Raw genomic sequence first — 12,554 nt, 5'->3', positions numbered from 1 at the left:
ATGGATAAACTCATGTTTTACCTCTATTTTCATTATGAGGATGTATCATGTCAAGATCCGTTCAAATCGAATTATGCCAATGTTATGGAAGTTTTTGGACCGTGTAAAATAATAATAGTACCAAAAATAACACCTTTTATAATCATGATTATACTTTAATAAGTTAAATCCAATATATTTTACTTTTTCTTGCCTCTTTTTTCTCTTTCAATTATGCATGCCTCCTTGCTCCTTCTCTCCCTCTTTTGTTGCACTCCACTCTCTCTTTCTCTCTTGCTCGCCTCCCTGTATATACACACACAATATATTTCACTATGATACTCCACATAATAGGGACATTATTTATTCAACTCTATTTTGCCAAATAGAGGGAATGAATACATGGAAAAAAAGAGAAGAAACTACTTGTGTCAAGTGCAACTCTCTAGTCGTTGTTTCAACACACTGTTTTGGATCAACATGTACCTATTAATCTATATTTTTTTATTTTTGTATCGCGAATGAAAAGCAACACAAAAGTGAATACATACTAGTGATAAAATTGTATCAACTTGTATAATCTTATATGTACTAAACACGACTTGTATCGGTTTGTATGTATAGAATACAACCTATATTTTTGTATAGCGAATGAATACAATTGATACAACTGTATTAGTAGCATGTATATGTCAAATACAACTTATGTCAGTCTGTATTTCTATACCGTGAATGAATACAAGTGATACAACATGTATCAACGAGTATGTATCTGATACAATTATATCAACATGCATATATCATTGTGTATTCGTTGATACAACTTAAATTCATCAAATATAATTTGTATCTCCTCCTTCTCTCCCAATATAGCTAGCCTCTTTTCTCATGCTATAAATGGTAAATACATAAACTATAGAGATAGATTTCTCAAAACCTTTAACATCAGTCATTTCTGAATTTTTATTTAACAGTCTCAAATTAAGCATCAAGATAGTTATAGTTAAGATTAAGATACATTTCACCTTCTAAACATTTGAAAAGGAAGATACTAAATTTCAAAGGGTTTGATTGGTGGTATGATCACATCATCTTCTGGAATTGTGGTCAAAATCTCTTTGCTACTTGTTGCTCCTTTATTCTTGATCTCCGTGCTTTTCTTTTCTTTCTGTGCTACAAAAAGATTGAACAATCATATATAGTGACATCTAGGATTTAAATATCATAGTTTTAAATTTAAAATTTTCTCGCGGCCTAATTAATTTACTTGATTCAAACTATACTTATTTATTAGTGGGTTTATAACACATATAAGGTGTGAGTCAAGATTATTGTGTTAGGGTGAATTTACATACATCTTTAACTACATATGCTCCTAATCTTTAACATTATCATGTAGTTTAATTTGAAAAAAGAAAAGAAAAAAAGAAAAGAGTAATAGATTACCTTGAGTTCTCCTAAATCTTATAATTTCAAGGGCACGTTGCAAAGCTGGATTTTCTGCTGCTGATGTTATAGCTTCATTTATGCTCATGGGGCTTACAGTTCTACTAATTGATACTTCTGCCTGCTCCCCTTCCTCCATTACTTTTTTGTCCTTCATACTACTAGTGTTTTGCACTTGTAGCCTTGGCTTCTTTGATGAATTTGCTAATGGGGGCTTTGTAGAAGCCATTTGTGTTGATTGACCAACCTATATAAAAGAGAGAGAAAAATATTCTTTTACTTGCTATATATATGGATTGTTTTGATATGTATACATCTATATGTGACTTTTTAGGACAATGTTATCTAATCAATTGATCAATCGATTTTAAGCTAGATACGACATTTGACCAATAAATATCTTACGATTTTCCAGTGATGATATTGAACTGGTCTTTGATTTATATACGTTCTATAATTTTCAGGCAAAGATTGTTTAATTAATAGGTCACACTTTAGCCTAGAAACGGTATCTATATTATATGCATTCTATGACTAAAAACAAAGAGTACTCGATCAATAAGTCTTGAGTATAACAATGGTCCTTGACCTATATGCGTTGTGTGATTTTCAAGCAAAAGAAAATTGATCGTTCAGTTTTGAGCCTGATGATGATCTTTGACCTATATGTATTCTATGGTTTTAGGCAAAAAAAATGTTAAACTGATAGATTGATTGATTACTTTGTGTTTATGTGACTCAATCAGTATTTTTAGTGTATCAAATTAATAAAGAAATTGAAGAAAAAAAGAAGCAATCAACTTACCTCAATTGAAGAAAAGAAGAGAGAGAGCAACAAGTTGGTAAATTGTGAAGGGAAGAAAGAGATTAAATAGTTAAAATGAAGAAAATGATTAATTACTTATTAATTACATGTCACTAATTCAGTCAACTCTCATAAAGAGAGATTGATTGTTGTAATGTATAGGATGGTTAGATGCACCATAATTTCTTTGTTAAAAATAAATTGTGACAAAAAGTAAAGAAAATAACAATTTAAGTAAAAAAAACCTTTACTTCACATTAAATGCAAGTTTGCTCAAAAGATGATCATAATTTGACCAAACAAAACACAAAACACAAAATATATTAAGCTTGACTATTTCATAATTGCATAATAGAACTTGAGTTCATGAGGAAAATTTTCTTGTTGGCTCTTTATCAATTTCTTTGTTAGTTTGATATACTGAAATTACTGAGGAAGTCACATAAATACATAGTAATTAATCAGTTCAAAATTAATTAATCAATTTAGCATTTTTTGTTTAGAAAATCACAAAATACATATAGGTGAAAGATTGTCAGTAGGTTCAAATTGATCAATTAAATATTTTTTGCTTGAAAATCACACAGTGCATATATGTCAAAGACCTTTATTATGCTCAAGGCTAACCGATCGAATACTCTTTATTCTAGGCAGGTGTGACCTATTAATTGAACAACTTTTGTTTGAAAATTATCACACGTATATAAATCAAATCAACTCAATATCACCATGGATAAATCATAAGCAATTTACAGGTTAAATATTGTGTTTGGCTTAGAATTAATCGATCAATCGAACACCCTTAAACATTCCCCTTCCCCTCGAAAGTCATAGATGTGTCTATATATATATATATATATATATATATATATATATATATATATATATTTCGTATATATAACAAGCAAAAAAGTATTTCCCTCTCTCTTTTATTTAGGTTGATCAATCAACTCTAATGGCTTTTACAAAGCCTTTATTGGCAAAATCATCCAAAAAAAGTCAAGACTACAAGTGCAAAACACTAGTAATATCGATGACAAAAAGTAAAGAAGGAGGGGAAGGATGCAGAAGTATCAATTAGTAGAACTGTAAGTCCCATGAGAATAAATGAAGCTATAGAATCAACAACAAAATGTTCAGCTTTGTAACTTACCCTTGAAATTATAAGATGTGGCGTAACTCAAGGTCATTCAGTACTCCCTTCTTTTCTTTCTTCTTTTTTAATCAAATTAGCTTAAGGCCTTTTTATTAAAAAAAAATTATTTGTCTTAATCAAATAAATTCTCGAATTTCTACCAAAGACCATGATAACACAAAATTTTTCAAAATAACATCTTATACAAATTCTCTATGGAATCTAGAAGATTTAAATTCAAGCACAATGATCAAACTAGACAATGTACAAAAGCTATAATGATAAATCTTGATAGAAACAAATTATTTTCACCTTTGCTATGATATTCTTTCTATTTGATGGTGTTTTCAACATTATTAAAAATGTGACACTTTATGTAGGAGGGAAATGACCACTAACCCATCTAATTTGTTTGCAACATATACAATTATGATTTTTCTCATATCAAAGTAATATTTTTGTTGTTGTGCAACTTCATATAGAGTATTTATGATTTGTGCATGTGTTGTATATCAATAAAGTTTTCTCATTTGCTTTTTATCAAAAGAGACTTCATTCTTACGGTTTAATATAAAATAGTGAATAAACAATTAAATAATCATAACTCATGAATATTCCTAAATCTATACCAAAAATTATGATACACATGAAAATTTAAACTATTATTACATTAATTAGTTGTAATTTCAAATACATTGGGGTCGAAAAGGGCTATATCTTTACAAAGATTTTAAAGAACTGAAATCATTAAGTCTCCCATATCGATTGTAGGATGGATATTTGACTACTTCTTTATATGGACTCGGAAAATCTTTTCCTTTTCTTAGAAGAATTTTCTGAGGGCATTTCCGCGTTAGCCTTTCCCGCGATGTCAATTTCTAAGAATTTAATTGGTAGCATGATCTCATAATTTTCTGGAATTGTAGCCAAAATCTCTTTGCTACTTGTTGTTCCTTTACTCTTGATACCCATGTCTTTTGGAGCAATGGCTTCTAATTTGCCTTCTTCTATAGTCTTTCTTTTTCGCGCATCTAAAAGTTTGAATACATAGAGACAGATCAAACATTTAAAATTAAATGTCGAGTGAATTTCATATATAGTTATAAAAAATCACTTAACTATCTATCTATTATTAATTTTTTAAAAAAAATCATTACACTTTGTTCAAATATAAGAAGAATGAAAACAAAAAGAATTTGATTATGTTTTATATATATAAATTATTGAATCTCTTTGCATATAGAAATCTTACTTTATTTCATAGATGTGTTTGAAATCAATGTTTGTAGCCTTCATATTTTTTTAGTAGTTTGATACTCTTTATTTAGAATTCACTATTTTGAAAAGGTAGGAACCAATGATAATTAAATTCATTGCTAATTCTTTTAGTAATAAATAACTATAAAAAAAATATGTCAACTATAAGTTATTTACCAATGAAATTAATAGCTAATTTTTAACTTTTTTTTAAATAATGTATAAATATAACATATATACCCAAAAAAATAATTAAAGGAGAAGTGTGTAGATTAGAAAGAGTTAGTGAAACTCACTTTTACCCCCTTAATATTTGGATTTGAGAAACAAGATTTTCTTTACATTTTTGAATGAGACAATAAAAATCAATGACTAAAAATACATTGAATTTTTGCCTAGAAAGAATCAAAATAATGAGATATATCAAGAAATTGTTAAAATTTGAGCTCTAAAAATAATGTATACCATGAAGTCTAATGGCCAGATTTTAAAAACCAGAAATAAAGAAGAATTTTTTATTACAAATTACCATTACTGAAAAATTTAAATTACTGAAAAAATATCACAAATAGTAATGAGGGTTGGTTATAGTATTTTTAAATTTATTTTCAGACTAATTTATGATTAAAGAAGAATTTATAATCCCGATTAAAATATAAGGGTGGTGTTATTTTTCGAAATTAAGGTACTAAAGGTGTAAAGTGAGATTTCTATGTAAAAAAAAAATACAATAAATAACCTCTATTTCTAGCAGATCTTAGAAGTTCAAGGCCACGTCGTAAAGCTGGACTCTCCGCTGCTGATGTTATAGCTTCATTTGTAATCATAGGGCTTACATTTTTACTAACCGGTGATTCTCCCCCTTGTTCCATTACCTCTTGTTCTTGATACTTGTGTTTTACACTTATAGCCCTGAATTTTTTTGACGATTTTGCAAATGGAAAGTTTGTAGGAGTCAATTGATCAACCTAAAAAAAGAGAGACGTATATATTTTTGCTTGTTATAAGTAACCGATTAGAATACAAAATGCATTATATATATGTACAAAAATGATATGTGACTTATACATTACATTTTTTATGTTTTCTAGCAAAGGGTGTTTAAGTGATGGATTACTTTTCAGCTCAACAATAATCTCTATATACTTGATGATATTCAGGCAAAAAATGTTAATTAAATGGTTGAAATAAAGAAAAAGGATTACTAATAAATTATGTATAAATTATAATCCACATTTAAGAGACAACTAGTTTTTTTTTTCTTTTTAATTTTATACTTATCGTTCATAATTCACAAACTAATTAGAGTGTTAGTAGTGCAAAATGCAAAATTTAACAAATGAAGAAGAATTAAGGAAGTACTCCATCCGTCTCAAACTATTTTTGTGATTTATAAATATAATTTTCTCAGTCTTAAATTATTTTTGTGATTTATAAATATAGTTTTCTCCGTTTCAAACTATTTTTGTGATTTATAAATATAATTTTCTCAATAAGTTGTTATCTTAAAAATTCAAGAGAACACCAATATCTTATTTCATTCAATTCTTATTAATAATTGTTCTTGAAAACTATAAAAACATCTCAACAGAGTGAAAAAATAGTAAAAAAAACTCTTTTTTTATAAGAAAAAGTGAATAAAAGAAAAACACGATACATAATTGAATGAAAAAAGTAAAAGATTTTGTTGGAGGAAACATGACGATACTTACCTTAGCTTCCCTAGCGACATTAGTTTTCAGATTCACTCAGTGACGATCTTAAGATATGTTACTCCTTAAACATGTTTTACATATATATATATATAAATTTCCTCCAAGAGGTTGATTTGACCAAATAGCACAAAGAAATGTTTAAGCATGCATGCAATTACATTTGTCAATCAATAAAATAATAAGATTGACATATTTTTAAAAGGTGTTGAAGAGACCTTATTTTCTTTCTATTGTGATGACTATATTTAGTGTGTTTGGTGTTTGTTTGTTTACTATTTTGTAACTGAAATTGAGTTTCTTTGTTCTTATACTCAAAAAGGAAGTTTTCTTGTTTGCTTTAAAAGAGTTGAATAATTGTAATTCATTAAAATTGTTAAGATTCTCAATCATGATAAATACCAAAATATAAAAATTTATTGAACACTTACGAAAAGATCGGGGTGGACCTAAAGGCTTAAAATGGAAATATTATATCAGATAGAAATAAGCGAGAGACATTTTTAAACTTACAAATAACAATAACAACATTAACTAGCTGTATTTCCAAATAAAAAATCGAGATCGAAAACTCATGAACGGTAATAACGAATCGTAATGATAAATAAATTGAGTTTGAGAATTATCGACAAATATTGAAAACAAATTATCTATTGTCGTCGTATACATCATAATACCCGCTTTAACTTTAATTGAAATGTTATATTAGACAGAAAACAGTTAGAGACGTATTTATAAACTCACAACCGACAATAACAAGCATTGACGAGGCATAATTTCAAACAAATTGGGGTCGAGAACTCATAACTGACAATAACTGGTTATTCTTGCAAATAAATTGAGTTTAAGAATCACCGACTGATACAGAAAAAAGTTCTTTGTTGTCGTTTACATTATGCTACCCAATTTAACTTTATCAAAATTTTATATTAGGCGGAAAACAGTAAGAGAGTTATTCTCAAACTCACAACCGACAATAACAATTATTAACTAGGCATTATTCCAAACAAATCGGGGACAAGATTCGATAAATCAAGAATGACAATATAAACTAGTCTAAAATCCAAATAAGTTAAGGTCGAGATTAAACCATGAACCTGCAAATAAAGGGAAAAAACTTTGGGGTGGCACAGTTGTTTGAGCTTCAGACTTCCATGGTTGGAGGTCTCAAATTTGAAACCCCTTGCCAATGAAAGCAAGGGGTTTGCCTTTTGGGTCGAGCTCGTTGCACCAAGCTTGTCTAGTGCAGATTACCCCTCCTATGTGATTTGCAAGCTATTGCATAAAAGCGAAGGTTTTACCCTGTGCACATCCAAAGAGTAGCGCCTACAGATTTCCCTTGTCATAAAAATATGGAAAATCTTCTTTATTGTCATATACATAATATTACAACATACCTAATATAATCCTGCAAGTAGAGTTTAAGAAGAGTAGAGTGTATGTAAATCTTATTTTTACCTTGGGACATAGAAAGATTATTTTCCATTAGAACATGTGCTTAAGAAAAAACATAATGAATAATTCGCAAACATAAAATTCATATTTGTATAGAATTATGGACAACTTTTATATGTAGCAAACATAAAATTCATATTTGTATGCTATAACAAAGTTTGCATAATTGCGCTCCATAGCAAACTTATATATGTATAATTCGCTATACATATACAATTGAAACGAATTGTATAAAATGAGAAAGAAAGAAACCATATACAATTTGAATTGTATAAAACGAGAAAGTGAGAAAGGCATAATTGAATTGTATAAAACGAGAAAGAGAGAAATTATATACAATTTGAATTTGTATAAAATGAGAAAAGAGAAAGGCAAAAAGAGACTTGTGCATGGAAGAATTGAATTGTATAAAATGAGAAAGAAAGAAATTATATACAATTTGAATTTGTGTAAAACGAGAAAGACAAAAGAGACTTGGGCAGGAAAATATTTTTGTTGTACAATTATAAGTGTAAAGGACAAAGATATATGTATCTGCATGCATTTATACAATTTTCTCTCGCTTTATACTTAGAAACACAATTTATACAATTCTTATTGTATAAAGCGAGAGAGGCGAGCAACAAGAATAAGCGAGCGAGAGAGGCGAGCGACAAGAATGAGCGAGAGAGAGGGAGAGTGGCGAGCGAGAATTTGAAGGAGAGAGGGACTGACAAACAGTTTGTTATGGAACACAAATAAATCAAAGGGTACCTACTACATTTATTTTATATTATTAGTTTGTCATTCGATACAATTATCCCTAAAATTATTGTATAATTGTGTATATATGTATAATTGGTCATTTTTAACATATTAAAACAAAATAATTATTTTTCTCATATTTTACTTTTATTACTAATTATTTATTTATTCAAATCATCGTTTTCTTAATAGACACGTAAAGTCAAATATAATAAGTGTGATGGCAAACGGAGAGTATTAAATAAGTACATCAGCCAACTACCTTTGAATCTCTTCTCATCCACTCTGTTAATATCTTCTTTAAATGCACAACTTCCTACCTTCGCTATATAAACCAAATAAAGTTCCAAAATTAGTTTTCTTTTAGCTATAAACTATTTGTTTAGTAATTTTATTACTTAAATGTAGCTAAAAGAAATAAATTTTTTTACTTTCATTTAGAAAATAATCAAATATTATATTTATATAAAACAATTCTCTTATTTATTTTAATAGAATAGAAAATTCTAAAGGGATATAATTATATATTTATCTTAAAGTCTCGATGATATATCTTTTTCACACGGTATCTCGAATGCATTTTTAAGTTAATTTACTTCAACTCCAGTTCAATATAACGTGTATTATTATTTTTAATTTCTCTATTATCTTGAATTACTTAAAACTGCCTCTATTGGATATGACTTGTACATCCATCTCCATACTTTCACATTCACTTCATGTTTTACATTATCGAACTTACACTTTAAGTGCTCAACTTTACTCATCATGTTTAACTCGAAACCTAAATAAGGTCTAACTACAAACTTTCAATATAGTTAACTTCACCCCACGTCTCATCGATTAATATTATTTTGTCTATGAAGTGTAAAAGGCGGGTGAATTTAGTTCAATAAATAAAACCTATAGTAGGAATACGTTGCTTTGTTGTAGCGACTTTTGCACCCTGTACCATCTTGAGTTATTGAAAATATTAATATCGAGAAATTAGGGATCAGACAAAACATTAGGAAATGCAAATCGGCGATCTAACAATAAAAATCGAATATTGATCTCACTTTTCTCTCTCTATATTCGATTTGACTTATGTAAAGCAATATATCGAACCAAAAAAGAAAAGACCATGACACCTCCTCTAGATATGGGCTTAGAAACATATAAGGATTTTGAGTCGGCCCAAATATAAAACCAAACGGGTCAAAACAAAATCCAGAAGAAGTATAAATACCAAGAATACGATGAAATTTTAATCTTTTTCCCCTTTCGAGAACCAGAGCTCTTCGATTCCTCTTCAATTCAGGTATTTTTTTAAAATTTCTCTTCGATTTCAATTCATAAACCCTAATAATGGAACCCCAAATGCGCAATTTCCCAGTTTTTATACAATCGCCAGAGCTTCAGATCCCTACTCATGTCCTAAATATTGAAAACCCTAATCCTAATTTCACTTTGCAAGACCTCAAATCATGTTTGCTTGAAAAAACCCAGCAATCATTAGCTGCAATTAAGGATTCTGTCTATTTTACTTTTGATGGTCGACCGATTAAGGATTCAACTCTATTATATGGTTCTGGGATTAGCCCGTTTTCCACTTTGGTACTACGTTTCCGCCTTCGTGGTGGTGGTGGTGATGGAGGTGCCACGGGAGCGGAGTCCCGAGACTGTTATCTTAAGATGTATGCTGTTAAGAAGCCGGATAAAATTGATCCAAATGAGATTAGGTTGTCTAGATGGTTGAATTGTGCGTTGTCGAACGAGTCATTAAAGCATCCTGTTGTTATTGATAAGCTTGGGAATTTGTTCAATAAGGAGACGTTAGTTGAGGCTTTATTGAAGAAAAGGGTGCCTAAGCAGTTTGGGTATATGAAGGGATTGAAAGATATGATTCCGGTTGAGCTATCGGTGATTCCGGGGAAAGAGGATAGAGGGCTTGGTGATGGTGAAGGGACTGGGTTTCAGTGCCCGGTAACAGGGTTGGAGTTCAATGGGAAGTACAAGTTCTTTGCTTTGAGGGGTTGTGGGCATGTTTTGAGTGCAAAAGCTTTGAAGGAGGTGAAATCCTCAGCTTGTTTGGTTTGCCACAAGGAGGTTGTGGAGAGTGACAAAATTGTGATCAACGGGAGTGAAGAAGAGGTTGCGGCTTTGAGGGAGAGAATGGAGGAAGAAAGGGTGAAATTGAAGGATAGTAAGAAGGTGAAGAAGGGGAGGAATGAGGATGCAGCTATGAATGGTGAAGAGGTCATTGGGGCACCACGCTTGAGCGGGATGAAACATGGGATTGAGGATAAGCTGGTAGGCAAGGATGCAAGGAAAGTGGAAGGGAATGGTAAAATTGGCATTAAAAGTAAGATTGAAGTTAAGGATGTGAAGAATAGTGCGAGCAACGGGTCAGGGAAGAGGTTTAAGGCTGTTGATGTAGCTCCAGCTCATGCTACAAAGGAAGTCTATGCCTCCATTTTCACTTCATCAAGAAAGTCTGACTTCAAGGAGACTTATTCTTGCAGATCTTTGCCCCTTGGAAGAAACTGATAGCTGTTTTTGTCGAGGTGATCTGCTAGTGTCTTGGAGTGGTTTTATTGTCTTAAAATGTTGTTTCACGATAGATAGTTACATGCTAGACCACTGAGTCGTAGATGTTGCCTCTTGCCATTTGATTCAGTCGGTACTTTATATGTATAACATACATTGTTATTGTACATTTGATATTGCTTTTCAGAGTCTGCTTGAAACACTATAGCAGCTTTTGTTCACTCGCTTATGACTGTTTTCTGCTGATTTCTTTAAATGATTTGTACTTCTAGTAGTTCTTGTCATTCTGATACCGCTCATTCAGCTTTAAGAAAATGTGATGACCCTTCTTGAAGGTAGTTGGCTTCTTCCCAGATCATTACACGCCTTATTTTAACATGTCGCACTGGTTTTCCTGGAACATGACATTCTTATTTAATTGGGTATAACGCCCAATCCTTGTGGGGGCTTTAGTGATTGATTAGCTCTCGAAGCTCGTTCTGATGCAGTGTAGTTTTCAAATGAAAACCTTTATTTCATCGTAGCACGAATTGGCAGACTATCTTCTGTTGATGAGCTCTTCTCTAATAAAGAATTTCTTCTTGTTTCCTAGTTGTTATTTGCCCTTTGTTTTCCTTTCTTTATTTCATTTGATAATTCCTTTGACTTATTCTCAACAAGGTTTATGTAGTTGTATATTAGAGTTTCTTGTTGGTTTCTGTTTGTATTGCTTTGTGGTGGTTTCATTGTTTTCTTGTATGTGGCTATGTTGTTGTGCCTCAGATTTTGGTTCGTTCCAGTACTGCTCGATTTGCCAGTACTAAAGATTGTGTTTACCCAGCCATGATATGATTTGCTCCTACCAAATTACTCGACTAACTGGACGTATAATCATCATTAACTGTTGATGATTGCGTCAACAACAATAACAAACCCAGTATAGTTTCTTAAGGGAGGGCTGGAGAGGACGAGGAGTAGGGAGGCTGTTTTGGATAGACGTTATGTTAAATAAGTGAGTTCTCTTGAAATGTATGTATATTCTGTTGAAATGATTACAGGTTTCATTTAACATCATCCTCTCCCTTATCATTCAACTAATACTACAAAGTAAGTCTATGACACTATGCCTCTACATTGATTTTGTATATTTGATGGTTTTGACTTGTATATATTGTATAATTGTTTTTAAATATTATCAGTGCATGAGATTACTTTGAGTTGAAGGTCTATATGGTTAAACATACCTCCGTTATACTTTTGATCTAAATATACTCCTATCCTTTTGACTCAGTGATTCGGGCTTTGAGACTTTTATGTTGGAGGTTTTAAGTTCGAAATTCCTTGTCAGCAAAAGTAATGTGTTTGTCTTCTAGGTTAAGCTAACGAGAGAGCTATATTTGAATTGAAAGTATTAAAAAAAATTCCAATAATATATATTTGATTCTTTTCCATTTTTATTTTACAAGATAGGAATTGAGTTATATATACATTATTCCCTCTATATGCCACTTGT

General features: G+C 30.7%; 1 protein-coding gene and 1 long non-coding RNA gene across 2 annotated transcripts; one reads left to right on the top strand and one right to left on the bottom strand.

Annotated features, from left to right (window-relative positions):
• Positions 1–3,989: 3,989 nt before the first annotated feature.
• Positions 3,990–5,590, bottom strand: LOC104648138 (uncharacterized). The gene is made up of 2 exons (XR_003247385.2): positions 5,362–5,590; positions 3,990–4,396 (listed from the first exon to the last, which is right to left on the bottom strand). It is a non-coding gene; the product is annotated as an uncharacterized lncRNA (long non-coding RNA).
• A 4,188-nt stretch (positions 5,591–9,778) lies between these two features.
• On the top strand, positions 9,779–11,283 carry LOC101261532 (uncharacterized). Its single transcript, XM_004242524.5, has one exon. The coding sequence runs from the start codon at positions 9,881–9,883 to the stop codon at positions 11,060–11,062; it is 1,182 nt and encodes a 393-aa protein (XP_004242572.2). The 5' UTR covers positions 9,779–9,880; the 3' UTR covers positions 11,063–11,283.
• Positions 11,284–12,554: the final 1,271 nt, after the last annotated feature.

This window comes from Solanum lycopersicum, chromosome 7 (genome assembly GCF_036512215.1).
Source record: "Solanum lycopersicum chromosome 7, SLM_r2.1".
NCBI lineage: Eukaryota > Viridiplantae > Streptophyta > Magnoliopsida > Solanales > Solanaceae > Solanum > Solanum lycopersicum.
This window is presented reverse-complemented; position numbering and strand designations above follow the sequence as displayed.

Bases quoted from the DNA above. Each gene is read 5' to 3' on its own strand.
- LOC101261532 (XM_004242524.5), top strand. From the start codon at position 9,881: ATGGAACCCCAAATGCGCAATTTCCCAGTTTTTATACAATCGCCAGAG.